The sequence below is a fragment of the Phallusia mammillata genome, chromosome 7 (assembly GCF_965637545.1).
Source record: "Phallusia mammillata chromosome 7, kaPhaMamm4.hap1.1, whole genome shotgun sequence".
Lineage (NCBI taxonomy): Eukaryota > Metazoa > Chordata > Ascidiacea > Phlebobranchia > Ascidiidae > Phallusia > Phallusia mammillata.
The window spans coordinates 24,530,964-24,547,629 of NC_137258.1; the positions used below are offsets into that span (position 1 = coordinate 24,530,964).

Genomic DNA, 16,666 nt, shown 5'->3' on the forward strand with positions numbered 1-16,666 from the left:
CAACCTGTGAAGCAATCGTCACAACTGAGCCCACCTGAAGTGTCATTTATACATTTTATGCGTGCCTTATTTACGACATTTACTTTAGCAGTTTGTTGTTGTTGACAAACCGACATTATGCATTAAAACTAAACTTGCTGGTTAATCGTAAAACGCCGTAAAATCTCCAACAAGGTGATGATAAAGAAAATAAACATCTGCGTAACGTGTTTAGGCTTTTTATCAACACAAACATGTCTTACAGATTTTAGCCACAATCCACACGACCTATTTGACGCCAAGTGCTTCGATCATTACAACGGGCATGACTATCGGTATTTTTGTTCTGTTGGGCGACATCGAAATGTTGATGGATGGTTTCGGATTTGTGATGTGGACTCTTCTAAGCTTAAGCGCTGCTAGCGTTCTTATTTTGAGATGGAAAATGCCTGACCTTTCAAGATCATTCAAGGTAAGGTTTGTTACAAGTTGTTTTTGACGTTAAAGTGACCTTGTGTTAAGACGCTGTTGGTTTGTCCAGGTACCTCTGCCTGTTCCCATATTGGTTTGCGTCCTGGGAATCTATTTCGTGTTGACTCCACTCATTAACAAACCAAGTTTTGTGTACTTTTTGGAGGTGGGTTTTTACGTTATCATAGCGATCTGCTACTACGTTTTTATCGGCCGAAAACACAGTCTTCCCGGGATGGGGCGGTTCCATAACTTCATGCAGAAACTGATGACGGTGGCGGAAACTGACTGGAATGGATTCGAATACGAAGTCGGTCGTAATGAAAAGGGGGAAAGTGTGGATAACGTTGACACTAGTTAAACTCATATATTGATATTGCAGTTAAAATGCTTGCTCCCTGTTTAGTGTAAATAGGCCAATATGGGTTATTGGTTTGTCATTATCGCAGTATCTGTGTTATTTTGTTTATAAAAGCGCTTGTTCCGAAGTAACATCATAATGTTTCTATACATGCAAAGAATACGAAACGCAAAAACACATATTTGCTCATAATGCATAGACATGCTCATCTTAGGCTAAAGTAGTAATCGATTTCAGTTTTATGGTGAAAATAACGGCCCAAATAGACGTTAAAAGCGACATGCTTTATTGATCAAACGTTTCGGCAAATGCTCATGCCATCATCAGTGATATCTATTTGGGCCGTTATTTTCACCATTAAACTTATGAACAGATCCGTATATAGTGTTCCAAAGATTTCAGTTTTATTGTACAAGTGTTTCAAAAAATTGACATACCTATAGTCGAAAAAAACCTAAAAACGTAGAGGACTTACACTCTATTGTCGATTAATTACGTATGATGACATATTGATTAGTCATTGAATCAACTCTGTCGTAACTCATATCGGGAGATCAAAGTGTTCAAACAGCCAAATGTAGGTCATACAAAATTTGTTTTCGCCTTTCTATCGTTTTAGCATTCAGAAATGAGTTGTGATCGAAGTGAGTATTCATAAAATAACAAATGCTGTACACTGGAGGCATGTAACCTGCGGTCCGTTGTATTTCAATGCAGTACTAGCATGCAAGCGTTCGAGTGGCTCAATGCTTTTGGTGCTATTTTTCTACGAACAAACGAAGTACGGAAGTTGTAGGTTTTTTAGAGTGACATCGTCAAGTGTAATTTGTATCATATAGTCATAAATACTATGGTCATGAACTTGGTGCCAAAAATGTTTTGTGCAAGAAATACTTTGACAATATTTGTTGCCAATATTATATGATTCTTGAAATTTTGCACACGGCATGTGATTTTCAAAACAATGTTCTTGCCATGCATGAAGAACTCAGACTCGTTAAACTAATCTAAACCGTAAGGCTATAGCCTTTCCGTTTTTTCGATTTTTGGGGGTCAAAAAATCGAAGAAAAATCCGGTTTTCGGTGGGTTTTCGCGGGAATATTCCAGTTTCAAACCGGTTATGACCGGTTTCTGCCTCCTACCGAACCTCCAAAGCGGTTTAATCCGGTTTTTATAATCGAAAATTTTGACCCGATTTTTGAAAAAATCCTAAGGCTATAGCCTTTCCGTTTTTTCGATTTTTGGGTGTCAAAAAATCGAAGAAAAATCCGGTTTTCGGTGGGTTTTCGCGGGAATATTCCAGTTTCAAACCGGTTATGACCGGTTTCTGCCTCCTACCGAACCTCCAAACCGGTTTAAACCGGATTTTATAATCGAAAATTATGACCCGATTTTTGAGAAAACCCTAAGGCTATAGCCTTTCCGTTTTTTCGAATTTGGGAGTCAAAAAATCGAAGAAAAATCCGGTTTTGGGTGGGTTTTCGCGGGAATATTCCAGTTTCAAACCGGTTATGACCGGTTTCTGCCTCCTACCGAACCTCCAAACCGGTTTAAACCGGTTTTTAAAATCGAAAATTTTGACCCGATTTTTGAAAAAACCCTAAGGCAATAGCCTTTCCATTTTTTCGATTTTGGGGGTCAAAAAATCGAAGAAAAATCCGGTTTTCGGTGGGTTTTCGCGGGATTATTCCAGTTTCAAACCTGCTATGACCGGTTTCTGCCTCCTACCGAACCTCCAAACCGGTTTAAACCGGTTTTGAAAATCGAAAATTTTGACCCGATTTTTGAAAAAACCCTAAGGCTATAGCCTTTCCGTTTTTTCGATTTTTGAGGGTCAAAAAATCGAAGAAAAATCCGGTTTTCGGTGGGTTTTCGCGGGAATGTTCCAGTTTCAAACCTGCTATGACCGGTTTGTGCTTCCTACCGAACCTCCAAACCGGTTTAAACCGGTTTTTAAAATCGAAAATTTTGACCCGATTTTTGAGAAAACCCTAAGGCTATAGCCCAGGGGTGGGCAAACTACGGCCCGCGGGCCGCATGCGGCCCGGCAAAGGAGTTCATGCGGCCCGCCAAGTGTTAGTAAATTTTAAAGAGAAAGTTACCGAGCAACGCTGAATAGTATTATAAGCACAGGCGTAGAGTTTTTAAAAAATAATAAAAAGTACCGAGGGTGCGACTTGCCGATACCTATACCATGTGCTGTATCTGTACCCGTACCAGCATAGGAACTAAACATAGATACTTTTTATGTGCCTTTGCCTGTTGTTTCTGCCACGTTATTATGCAAATCGTCACTTGACACAATTTCTTCGTTCGATAAAATTAAAAGCAATTTACTTTTTCAAATACAGCCCACTTTGCACTGTTGACGCCAAAACTTTGGTCACTTTGGATCAGGTTTAGGTCGTTGCAGTACTTTGCAAACTGTTAAAAAACGGCTTCAGAATCGTTAACGCAGACCCGCACAACACCTAAGGATGGATACTAAAAGCGGCTCGCCTTGTTTAATGTTGGCGCAAGGAATTTATTAACAAAAAAACGTGCTTAAAATGCTTGTTTATTTTGAAACAATTACAATTGTAGCTGCAGACAGTGCACACTGTTTCGACCTATAAGGTCTCATCAGTGCAGCTGGTGACGAGAGATCGGCCGCATTGGCTAGTGTAGACCTTATAGGTCGAAACAGTGTGCACTGTCTGCAGCTTATCATTTATTGGCTCATATGCTTTTACAATTGTAGCGTTTTAACCAATTTTTGCCTAGTCAAGTGACAACAAACGCATTTGCACATAGCTGAAAATATTTTTGGGCTAGATCAGGCGTGCACAACATGCGGCCTTACGGCCACATGCGGACGCGGAGACGAGTTTGTGTGGCCCGTTTTAAAATACATGCATTGGGCCGTGACGTAACTAAAACTATTTTGCCAAATATTTTGATTTTTAAACTGCTAAAAACAGATTTCGCGAGACTGGAAAAAAGATTACCAGCTTAGTAACTATATGCGTCAGGCTTTTTATCCGCTTATTGTGTGCAAACAATGAGAAAAAACAGGCCCCGCAATCGTCACAATACAGATTATGACGCCATAAACAGTTAGCTTCGTTTAGCTAAACTTGTGCACCAAGTTAAATGGTATATATATATATGATATAAACCAAATTCTTTACACCAGTTATTTTAAAACAAAAACAAGCAAACAATGGCGGCCGTTGGTTAAATACTATGCGGCCCGATAACATTAAGAACTTTTGAATGCGGCCCGTGCATTGAAAAGTTTGCCCACCCCTGCTATAGCCTTTCCGTTTTTTCGATTTTGGTGGTCAAAAAATCGAAGAAAAATCCGGTTTTCGGTGGGTTTTCGCGGGAATGTTCCAGTTTCAAACCGGTTATGACCGGTTTCTGCCTCGTACCGAACCTCCAAACCGGTTTAAACCGGTTTAAACCGGTTTTTTAATTCGAAAATTTTGACCCGATTTTTGAAAAAACCCTAAGGCTATAACCTTTCCGTTTTTTCGTATCTTGGGGGTCAAAAAATCGAAGAAAAATCCGGTTTTCGGTGGGTTTTCGCGCGAATATTCCAGTTTCAAACCGGTTATGACCGGTTTCTGCCTCCTACCGAACCTCCAAACCGGTTTAAACCGGTTTTTATAATCGAAAATTTTGACCCGATTTTTGAAAAAACCCTAAGGCTATAGCCTTTCCGTTTTTTTGATTTTTGGGGGTCAAAAAATCGAAGAAAAATCCGGTTTTCGGTGGGTTTTCGCGGGAATATTCCAGTTTCAAACCGGTTATGTCCGGTTTCTGCCTCCTAACGAACCTCCAAACCGGTTTAAACCGGTTTTTAAAATCGAAAATTTTGACCCGATTTTTGAGAAAACCCTAAGGCTATAGCCTTTCCGTTTTTTCGATTTTTGAGGGTCAAAAAATCGAAGAAAAATCCGGTTTTCGGTGGGTTTTCGCGGGAATGTTCCAGTTTCAAACCGGTTATGACCGGTTTCTGCCTCCTACCGAACCTCCAAACCGGTTTATTCCGGTTTTTATAATCGAAAATTTTGACCCGATTTTTGAAAAAACCCTAAGGCTATAGCCTTTCCGTTTTTTCGATTTTTGGGGGTCAAAAAATCGAAGAAAATCCGGTTTTCGGTGGGTTTTCGCGGGAATATTCCAGTTTCAAACCGGTTATGACCGGTTTCTGCCTCCTACCGAACCTCCAAACCGGTTTAAACCGGTTTTTAAAATCGAAAATTTTGACCCGATTTTTGAGAAAACCCTAAGGCTATAGCCTTTCCGTTTTTTCGATTTTTGAGGGTCAAAAAATCGAAGAAAAATCCGGTTTTCGGTGGGTTTTCGCGGGAATGTTCCAGTTTCAAACCGGTTATGACCGGTTTCTGCCTCCTACCGAACCTCCAAACCGGTTTATTCCGGTTTTTATAATCGAAAATTTTGACCCGATTTTTGAAAAAACCCTAAGGCTATAGCCTTTCCGTTTTTTCGATTTTGGGGGTCAAAAAATCGAAGAAAAATCCGGTTTTCGGTGGGTTTTCGCGCGAATATTCCAGTTTCAAACCGGTTATGACCGGTTTCTGCCTCCTACCGAACCTCCAAACCGGTTTTTAAAATCGAAAATTTTGACCCGATTTTTGAAAAAACCCTAAGGCTATAACCTTTCCGTTTTTTCGTATTTTGGGGGTCAAAAAATCGAAGAAAAATCCGGTTTTCGGTGGGTTTTCGCGCGAATATTCCAGTTTCAAACCGGTTATGACCGGTTTCTGCCTCCTACCGAACCTCCAAACCGGTTTAAACCGGTTTTTAAAATCGAAAATTTTGACCCGATTTTTGAAAAAACCCTAAGGCTATAACCTTTCCGTTTTTTCGTATTTTGGGGGTCAAAAAATCGAAGAAAAATCCGGTTTTCGGTGGGTTTTCGCGGTAATGTTCCAGTTTCAAACCGGTTATGACCGGTTTCTGCCTCCTACCGAACCTCCAAACCGGTTTAAACCGGTTTTTAAAATCGAAAATTTTGACCCGATTTTTGAGAAAACCCTAAGGCTATAACCTTTCCGTTTTTTCGTATCTTGGGGGTCAAAAAATCGAAGAAAAATCCGGTTTTCGGTGGGTTTTCGCGCGAATATTCCAGTTTCAAACCGGTTATGACCGGTTTCTGCCTCCTACCGAACCTCCAAACCGGTTTAAACCGGTTTTTATAATCGAAAATTTTGACCCGATTTTTGAAAAAACCCTAAGGCTATAGCCTTTCCGTTTTTTTGATTTTTGGGGGTCAAAAAATCGAAGAAAAATCCGGTTTTCGGTGGGTTTTCGCGGGAATATTCCAGTTTCAAACCGGTTATGACCGGTTTCTGCCTCCTAACGAACCTCCAAACCGGTTTAAACCGGTTTTTAAAATCGAAAATTTTGACCCGATTTTTGAGAAAACCCTAAGGCTATAGCCTTTCCGTTTTTTCGATTTTTGAGGGTCAAAAAATCGAAGAAAAATCCGGTTTTCGGTGGGTTTTCGCGGGAATGTTCCAGTTTCAAACCGGTTATGACCGGTTTCTGCCTCCTACCGAACCTCCAAACCGGTTTATTCCGGTTTTTATAATCGAAAATTTTGACCCGATTTTTGAAAAAACCCTAAGGCTATAGCCTTTCCGTTTTTTCGATTTTGGGGGTCAAAAAATCGAAGAAAAATCCGGTTTTCGGTGGGTTTTCGCGGGAATATTCCAGTTTCAAACCGGTTATGACCGGTTTCTGCCTCCTACCGAACCTCCAAACCGGTTTAAACCGGTTTTTAAATTCGAAAATTTTGACCCGATTTTTGAAAAACCCTAAGGCTATATGCCTTTCCGTTTTTTCGATTTTGGGGGTCAAAAAATCGAAGAAAAATCCGGTTTTCGGTGGGTTTTCGCGGGAATATTCCAGTTTCAAACCGGTTATGACCGGTTTCTGCCTCCTACCGAACCTCCAAACCGGTTTAAACCGGTTTTTAAAATCGAAAATTTTGACCCGATTTTTGAAAAAACCCTAAGGCTATAGCCTTTCCGTTTTTTTGATTTTTGGGGGTCAAAAAATCGAAGAAAAATCCGGTTTTCGGTGGGTTTTCGCGGGAATATTCCAGTTTCAAACCGGTTATGACCGGTTTCTGCCTCCTACCGAACCTCCAAACCGGTTTAAACCGGTTTTTAAAATCGAAAATTTTGACCCGATTTTTGAAAAAACCCTCAGACTATATGCCTTTCCGTTTTTTCGATTTTGGGGGTCAAAAAATCGAAGAAAAATCCGGTTTTCGGTGGGTTTTCGCGGGAATGTTCCAGTTTCAAACCGGTTATGACCGGTTTCTGCCTCCTACCGAACCTCCAAACCGGTTTAAACCGGTTTTTAAAATCGAAAATTTTGACCCGATTTTTGAGAAAACCCTAAGGCTATAGCCTTTCCGTTTTTTCGATTTTGGGGGTCAAAAAATCGAAGAAAAATCCGGTTTTCGGTGGGTTTTCGCGGGAATATTCCAGTTTCAAACCGGTTATGACCGGTTTCTGCCTCCTACCGAACCTCCAAACCGGTTTAAACCGGTTTTTAAATTCGAAAATTTTGACCCGATTTTTGAAAAACCCTAAGGCTATATGCCTTTCCGTTTTTTCGATTTTGGGGGTCAAAAAATCGAAGAAAAATCCGGTTTTCGGTGGGTTTTCGCGGGAATATTCCAGTTTCAAACCGGTTATGACCGGTTTCTGCCTCCTACCGAACCTCCAAACCGGTTTAAACCGGTTTTTAAAATCGAAAATTTTGACCCGATTTTTGAAAAAACCCTAAGGCTATAGCCTTTCCGTTTTTTTGATTTTTGGGGGTCAAAAAATCGAAGAAAAATCCGGTTTTCGGTGGGTTTTCGCGGGAATATTCCAGTTTCAAACCGGTTATGACCGGTTTCTGCCTCCTACCGAACCTCCAAACCGGTTTAAACCGGTTTTTAAAATCGAAAATTTTGACCCGATTTTTGAAAAAACCCTCAGACTATATAACCTTTCCGTTTTTTCGATTTTTGAGGGTCAAAAAATCGAAGAAAAATCCGGTTTTCGGTGGGTTTTCGCGGGAATATTCCAGTTTCAAACGGGTTATGACCGGTTTCTGCCTCCTACCGAACCTCCAAACCGGTTTAAACCGGTTTTTAAAATCGAAAATTTTGACCCGATTTTTGAAAAAACCCTAAGGCTATAGCCTTTCCGTTTTTTCGTATTTTGGGGGTCAAAAAATCGAAGAAAAATCCGGTTTTCGGTGGGTTTTCGCGCGAATATTCCAGTTTCAAACCGGTTATGTCCGGTTTCTGCCTCCTACCGAACCTCCAAACCGGTTTAAACCGGTTTTTAAAATCGAAAATTTTGACCCGATTTTTGAAAAAACCCTAAGGCTATAGCCTTTCCGTTTTTTCGATTTTTGAGGGTCAAAAAATCGAAGAAAAATCCGGTTTTCGGTGGGTTTTCGCGGGAATGTTCCAGTTTCAAACCGGTTATGACCGGTTTCTGCCTCCTACCGAACCTCCAAACCGGTTTAAACCGGTTTTTAAAATCGAAAATTTTGACCCGATTTTTGAGAAAACCCTAAGGCTATAGCCTTTCCGTTTTTTCGATTTTTGGGGGTCAAAAAATCGAAGAAAAATCCGGTTTTCGGTGGGTTTTCGCGCGAATATTCCAGTTTCAAACCTGCTATGACCGGTTTCTGCCTCGTACCGAACCTCCAAACCGGTTTAAACCGGTTTAAACCGGTTTTTTAATTCGAAAATTTTGACCCGATTTTTGAAAAAACCCTAAGGCTATAACCTTTCCGTTTTTTCGTATTTTGGGGGTCAAAAAATCGAAGAAAAATCCGGTTTTCGGTGGGTTTTCGCGGGAATGTTCCAGTTTCAAACCGGTTATGACCGGTTTCTGCCTCCTACCGAACCTCCAAACCGGTTTAAACCGGTTTTTAAAATCGAAAATTTTGACCCGATTTTTGAGAAAACCCTAAGGGTATAGCCTTTCCGTTTTTTCGATTTTTGGGGGTCAAAAAATCGAAGAAAAATCCGGTTTTCGGTGGGTTTTCGCGCGAATATTCCAGTTTCAAACCTGCTATGACCGGTTTGTGCTTCCTGCCGAACCCCCAAACCGGTTTAAACCGGTTTTTATAATCGAAAATTTTGACCCGATTTTTGAGAAAACCCTAAGGCTATAGCCTTTCCGTTTTTTCGATTTTGGTGGTCAAAAAATCGAAGAAAAATCCGGTTTTCGGTGGGTTTTCGCGGGAATGTTCCAGTTTCAAACCGGTTATGACCGGTTTCTGCCTCGTACCGAACCTCCAAACCGGTTTTTTAATTCGAAAATTTTGACCCGATTTTTGAAAAAACCCTAAGGCTATAACCTTTCCGTTTTTTCGTATCTTGGGGGTCAAAAAATCGAAGAAAAATCCGGTTTTCGGTGGGTTTTCGCGCGAATATTCCAGTTTCAAACCGGTTATGACCGGTTTCTGCCTCCTACCGAACCTCCAAACCGGTTTAAACCGGTTTTTATAATCGAAAATTTTGACCCGATTTTTGAAAAAACCCTAAGGCTATAGCCTTTCCGTTTTTTTGATTTTTGGGGGTCAAAAAATCGAAGAAAAATCCGGTTTTCGGTGGGTTTTCGCGGGAATATTCCAGTTTCAAACCGGTTATGACCGGTTTCTGCCTCCTACCGAACCTCCAAACCGGTTTAAACCGGTTTTTAAAATCGAAAATTTTGACCCGATTTTTGAGAAAACCCTAAGGCTATAGCCTTTCCGTTTTTTCGATTTTTGAGGGTCAAAAAATCGAAGAAAAATCCGGTTTTCGGTGGGTTTTCGCGGGAATGTTCCAGTTTCAAACCGGTTATGACCGGTTTCTGCCTCCTACCGAACCTCCAAACCGGTTTATTCCGGTTTTTATAATCGAAAATTTTGACCCGATTTTTGAAAAAACCCTAAGGCTATAGCCTTTCCGTTTTTTCTATTTTGGGGGTCAAAAAATCGAAGAAAAATCCGGTTTTCGGTGGGTTTTCGCGGGAATATTCCAGTTTCAAACCGGTTATGACCGGTTTCTGCCTCCTACCGAACCTCCAAACCGGTTTAAACCGGTTTTTAAATTCGAAAATTTTGACCCGATTTTTGAAAAACCCTAAGGCTATAGCCTTTCCGTTTTTTTGAATTTTGGGGGTCAAAAAATCGAAGAAAAATCCGGTTTTCGGTGGGTTTTCGCGGGAATATTCCAGTTTCAAACCGGTTATGACCGGTTTCTGCCTCCTACCGAACCTCCAAACCGGTTTAAACCGGTTTTTAAAATCGAAAATTTTGACCCGATTTTTGAAAAAACCCTCAGACTATATAACCTTTCCGTTTTTTCGATTTTTGAGGGTCAAAAAATCGAAGAAAAATCCGGTTTTCGGTGGGTTTTCGCGGGAATATTCCAGTTTCAAACGGGTTATGACCGGTTTCTGCCTCCTACCGAACCTCCAAACCGGTTTAAACCGGTTTTTAAAATCGAAAATTTTGACCCGATTTTTGAAAAAACCCTAAGGCTATAGCCTTTCCGTTTTTTCGTATTTTGGGGGTCAAAAAATCGAAGAAAAATCCAGTTTTCGGTGGGTTTTCGCGCGAATATTCCAGTTTCAAACCGGTTATGTCCGGTTTCTGCCTCCTACCGAACCTCCAAACCGGTTTAAACCGGTTTTTAAAATCGAAAATTTTGACCCGATTTTTGAAAAAACCCTAAGGCTATAGCCTTTCCGTTTTTTCGATTTTTGAGGGTCAAAAAATCGAAGAAAAATCCGGTTTTCGGTGGGTTTTCGCGGGAATGTTCCAGTTTCAAACCGGTTATGACCGGTTTCTGCCTCCTACCGAACCTCCAAACCGGTTTAAACCGGTTTTTAAAATCGAAAATTTTGACCCGATTTTTGAGAAAACCCTAAGGCTATAGCCTTTCCGTTTTTTCGATTTTTGGGGGTCAAAAAATCGAAGAAAAATCCGGTTTTCGGTGGGTTTTCGCGGGAATATTCCAGTTTCAAACCTGCTATGACCGGTTTGTGCTTCCTGCCGAACCCCCAAACCGGTTTAAACCGGTTTTTATAATCGAAAATTTTGACCCGATTTTTGAGAAAACCCTAAGGCTATAGCCTTTCCGTTTTTTCGATTTTGGTGGTCAAAAAATCGAAGAAAAATCCGGTTTTCGGTGGGTTTTCGCGGGAATGTTCCAGTTTCAAACCGGTTATGACCGGTTTCTGCCTCGTACCGAACCTCCAAACCGGTTTAAACCGGTTTAAACCGGTTTTTTAATTCGAAAATTTTGACCCGATTTTTGAAAAAACCCTAAGGCTATAACCTTTCCGTTTTTTCGTATTTTGGGGGTCAAAAAATCGAAGAAAAATCCGGTTTTCGGTGGGTTTTCGCGCGAATATTCCAGTTTCAAACCGGTTATGACCAGTTTCTGCCTCCTACCGAACATCCAAACCGGTTTAAACCGGTTTTTATAATCGAAAATTTTGACCCGATTTTTGAAAAAACCCTAAGGCTATAGCCTTTCCGTTTTTTCGATTTTTGAGGGTCAAAAAATCGAAGAAAAATCCGGTTTTCGGTGGGTTTTCGCGGGAATGTTCCAGTTTCAAATCGGTTATGACCGGTTTCTGCCTCCTACCGAACCTCCAAACCGGTTTAAACCGGTTTTTATAATCGAAAATTTTGACCCGATTTTTGAAAAAACCCTAAGGCATATAGCCTTTCCGTTTTTTCGATTTTGGGGGTCAAAAAATCGAAGAAAAATCCGGTTTTCGGTGGGTTTTCGCGGGAATATTCCAGTTTCAAACCGGTTATGACCGGTTTCTGCCTCCTACCGAACCTCCAAACCGGTTTAAACCGGTTTTTAAATTCGAAAATTTTGACCCGATTTTTGAAAAACCCTAAGGCTATATGCCTTTCCGTTTTTTCGATTTTGGGGGTCAAAAAATCGAAGAAAAATCCGGTTTTCGGTGGGTTTTCGCGGGAATATTCCAGTTTCAAACCGGTTATGACCGGTTTCTGCCTCCTACCGAACCTCCAAACCGGTTTAAACCGGTTTTTAAAATCGAAAATTTTGACCCGATTTTTGAAAAAACCCTAAGGCTATAGCCTTTCCGTTTTTTTGATTTTTGGGGGTCAAAAAATCGAAGAAAAATCCGGTTTTCGGTGGGTTTTCGCGGGAATATTCCAGTTTCAAACCGGTTATGACCGGTTTCTGCCTCCTACCGAACCTCCAAACCGGTTTAAACCGGTTTTTAAAATCGAAAATTTTGACCCGATTTTTGAAAAAACCCTCAGACTATATAACCTTTCCGTTTTTTCGATTTTTGAGGGTCAAAAAATCGAAAAAAAATCCGGTTTTCGGTGGGTTTTCGCGGGAATGTTCCAGTTTCAAACCGGTTATGACCGGTTTCTGCCTCCTACCGAACCTCCAAACCGGTTTAAACCGGTTTTTAAAATCGAAAATTTTGACCCGATTTTTGAAAAAACCCTAAGGCTATAGCCTTTCCGTTTTTTCGATTTTTGGGGGTCAAAAAATCGAAGAAAAATCCGGTTTTCGGTGGGTTTTCGCGGGAATATTCCAGTTTCAAACGGGTTATGACCGGTTTCTGCCTCGTACCGAACCTCCAAACCGGTTTAAACCGGTTTTTTAATTCGAAAATTTTGACCCGATTTTTGAAAAAACCCTAAGGCTATAGCCTTTCCGTTTTTTCGTATTTTGGGGGTCAAAAAATCGAAGAAAAATCCGGTTTTCGGTGGGTTTTCGCGGGAATATTCCAGTTTCAAACCGGTTATGTCCGGTTTCTGCCTCCTACCGAACCTCCAAACCGGTTTAAACCGGTTTTTAAAATCGAAAATTTTGACCCGATTTTTGAAAAAACCCTAAGGCTATAGCCTTTCCGTTTTTTCGATTTTTGAGGGTCAAAAAATCGAAGAAAAATCCGGTTTTCGGTGGGTTTTCGCGGGAATGTTCCAGTTTCAAACCGGTTATGACCGGTTTCTGCCTCCTACCGAACCTCCAAACCGGTTTAAACCGGTTTTTAAAATCGAAAATTTTGACCCGATTTTTGAGAAAACCCTAAGGCTATAGCCTTTCCGTTTTTTCGATTTTTGGGGGTCAAAAAATCGAAGAAAAATCCGGTTTTCGGTGGGTTTTCGCGGGAATATTCCAGTTTCAAACCGGTTATGACCGGTTTCTGCCTCCTACCGAACCTCCAAACCGGTTTAAACCGGTTTTTAAAATCGAAAATTTTGACCCGATTTTTGAGAAAACCCTAAGGCTATAGCCTTTCCGTTTTTTCGATTTTTGGGGGTCAAAAAATCGAAGAAAAATCCGGTTTTCGGTGGGTTTTCGCGGGAATATACCAGTTTCAAACCGGTTATGACCGGTTTCTGCCTCCTACCGAACCTCCAAACCGGTTTATTCCGGTTTTTATCATCGAAAATTTTGACCCGATTTTTGAAAAAACCCTAAGGCTATAGCCTTTCCGTTTTTTCGATTTTTGGGGGTCAAAACATCGAAGAAAAATCCGGTTTTCGGTGGGTTTTCGCGGGAATATACCAGTTTCAAACCGGTTATGACCGGTTTCTGCCTCCTACCGAACCTCCAAACCGGTTTAAACCGGTTTTTAAAATCGAAAATTTTGACCCGATTTTTGAAAAAACCCTAAGGCTATAGCCTTTCCGTTTTTTTGATTTTTGGGGGTCAAAAAATCGAAGAAAAATCCGGTTTTCGGTGGGTTTTCGCGGGAATATTCCAGTTTCAAACGGGTTATGACCGGTTTCTGCCTCGTACCGAACCTCCAAACCGGTTTAAACCGGTTTTTTAATTCGAAAATTTTGACCCGATTTTTGAAAAAACCCTAAGGCTATAGCCTTTCCGTTTTTTCGTATTTTGGGGGTCAAAAAATCGAAGAAAAATCCGGTTTTCGGTGGGTTTTCGCGGGAATGTTCCAGTTTCAAACCGGTTATGACCGGTTTCTGCCTCCTACCGAACCTCCAAACCGGTTTAAACCGGTTTTTAAAATCGAAAATTTTGACCCGATTTTTGAAAAAACCCTAAGGCTATAGCCTTTCCGTTTTTTCGATTTTTGGGGGTCAAAAAATCGAAGAAAAATCCGGTTTTCGGTGGGTTTTCGCGGGAATGTTCCAGTTTCAAACCGGTTATGACCGGTTTCTGCCTCCTACCGAACCTCCAAACCGGTTTAAATCGGTTTTCTAATTCGAAAATTTTGACCCGATTTTTGAAAAAACCCTAAGGCTATAGCCTTTCCGTTTTTTCGATTTTGGGGGTCAAAAAATCGAAGAAAAATCCGGTTTTCGGTGGGTTTTCGCGGGAATATACCAGTTTCAAACCTGCTATGACCGGTTTCTGCCTCCTACCGAACCTCCAAACCGGTTTAAACCAGTTTTTAAAATCGAAAATTTTGACCCGATTTTTGAAAAACCCTAAGGCTATAGCCTTTCCGTTTTTTCGATTTTGGGGGTCAAAAAATCGAAGAAAAATCCGGTTTTCGGTGGGTTTTCGCGGGAATATTCCAGTTTCAAACCGGTTATGACCGGTTTCTGCCTCCTACCGAACCTCCAAACCGGTTTAAACCGGTTTTTATAATCGAAAATTTTGACCCGATTTTTGAAAAAACCCTAAGGCTATAGCCTTTCCGTTTTTTCGATTTTTGGGGGTCAAAAAATCGAAGAAAAATCCGGTTTTCGGTGGGTTTTCGCGGGAATATTCCAGTTTCAAACGGGTTATGACCGGTTTCTGCCTCCTACCGAACCTCCAAACCGGTTTAAATCGGTTTTCTAATTCGAAAATTTTGACCCGATTTTTGAAAAAACCCTAAGGCTATAGCCTTTCCGTTTTTTCGATTTTGGGGGTCAAATAATCGAAGAAAAATCCGGTTTTCGGTGGGTTTTCGCGGGAATATACCAGTTTCAAACCTGCTATGACCGGTTTCTGCCTCCTACCGAACCTCCAAACCGGTTTAAACCAGTTTTTAAAATCGAAAATTTTGACCCGATTTTTGAAAAACCCTAAGGCTATAGCCTTTCCGTTTTTTCGATTTTGGGGGTCAAAAAATCGAAGAAAAATCCGGTTTTCGGTGGGTTTTCGCGGGAATATTCCAGTTTCAAACCGGTTATGACCGGTTTCTGCCTCGTACCGAACCTCCAAACCGGTTTAAACCGGTTTTTTAATTCGAAAATTTTGACCCGATTTTTGAAAAAACCCTAAGGCTATAGCCTTTCCGTTTTTTCGTATTTTGGGGGTCAAAAAATCGAAGAAAAATCCGGTTTTCGGTGGGTTTTCGCGCGAATATTCCAGTTTCAAACCGGTTATGTCCGGTTTCTGCCTCCTACCGAACCTCCAAACCGGTTTAAACCGGTTTTTAAAATCGAAAATTTTGACCCGATTTTTGAAAAAACCCTAAGACTATAACCTTTCCGTTTTTTCGTATTTTGGGGGTCAAAAAATCGAAGAAAAATCCGGTTTTCGGTGGGTTTTCGCGGGAATATTCCAGTTTCAAACCGGTTATGACCGGTTTCTGCCTCCTAACGAACCTCCAAACCGGTTTAAACCGGTTTTTAAAATCGAAAATTTTGACCCGATTTTTGAGAAAACCCTAAGGCTATAGCCTTTCCGTTTTTTCGATTTTTGGGGGTCAAAAAATCGAAGAAAAATCCGGTTTTCGGTGGGTTTTCGCGGGAATGTTCCAGTTTCAAACCGGTTATGACCGGTTTCTGCCTCCTACCGAACCTCCAAACCGGTTTAAACCGGTTTTTAAAATCGAAAATTTTGACCCGATTTTTGAAAAACCCTAAGGCTATAGCCTTTCCGTTTTTTCGATTTTTGGGGGTCAAAAAATCGAAGAAAAATCCGGTTTTCGGTGGGTTTTCGCGGGAATATTCCAGTTTCAAACGGGTTATGACCGGTTTCTGCCTCGTACCGAACCTCCAAACCGGTTTAAACCGGTTTTTAAAATCGAAAATTTTGACCCGATTTTTGAAAAAACCCTAAGACTATAACCTTTCCGTTTTTTCGTATTTTGGGGGTCAAAAAATCGAAGAAAAATCCGGTTTTCGGTGGGTTTTCGCGGGAATATTCCAGTTTCAAACCGGTTATGACCGGTTTCTGCCTCCTAACGAACCTCCAAACCGGTTTAAACCGGTTTTTAAAATCGAAAATTTTGACCCGATTTTTGAGAAAACCCTAAGGCTATAGCCTTTCCGTTTTTTCGATTTTTGGGGGTCAAAAAATCGAAGAAAAATCCGGTTTTCGGTGGGTTTTCGCGGGAATGTTCCAGTTTCAAACCGGTTATGACCGGTTTCTGCCTCCTACCGAACCTCCAAACCGGTTTAAACCGGTTTTTAAAATCGAAAATTTTGACCCGATTTTTGAAAAAACCCTAAGGCTATAGCCTTTCCGTTTTTTCGATTTTTGGGGGTCAAAAAATCGAAGAAAAATCCGGTTTTCGGTGGGTTTTCGCGGGAATATTCCAGTTTCAAACGGGTTATGACCGGTTTCTGCCTCCTACCGAACCTCCAAACCGGTTTAAATCGGTTTTCTAATTCGAAAATTTTGACCCGATTTTTGAAAAAACCCTAAGGCTATAGCCTTTCCGTTTTTTCGATTTTGGGGGTCAAATAATCGAAGAAAAATCCGGTTTTCGGTGGGTTTTCGCGGGAATATTCCAGTTTCAAACCTGCTATGACCGGTTTCTGCCTCCTACCGAACCTCCAAACCGGTTTAAACCAGTTTTTAAAATCGAAAATTTTGACCCGATTTTTGAAAAAACCCTAAGCCTTTCCGTTTTTTCGATTTTTGA

At 40.9% G+C, this 16,666-nt stretch overlaps 1 protein-coding gene across 1 annotated transcript; it reads left to right on the forward strand.

Moving 5' to 3' along the window:
• Nucleotides 1–248: 248 nt before the first annotated feature.
• Nucleotides 249–1,051, forward strand: LOC145239392 (b(0,+)-type amino acid transporter 1-like). Its single transcript, XM_080102705.1, has 2 exons — nucleotides 249–451; nucleotides 521–1,051. Exons 1-2 carry the CDS (start codon nucleotides 305–307, stop codon nucleotides 809–811), a joined length of 438 nt encoding a protein of 145 aa, XP_079958831.1. The 5' UTR covers nucleotides 249–304; the 3' UTR covers nucleotides 812–1,051.
• Nucleotides 1,052–16,666: the final 15,615 nt, after the last annotated feature.

Coding starts and splice junctions, on each gene's coding strand:
- LOC145239392 (XM_080102705.1), top strand. CDS start 305: ATGACTATCGGTATTTTTGTTCTGTTGGGCGACATCGAAATGTTGATG. Junction 452..520: donor ACCTTTCAAGATCATTCAAG/GTAAGGTTTGTT, acceptor TGGTTTGTCCAG/GTACCTCTGCCTGTTCCCAT.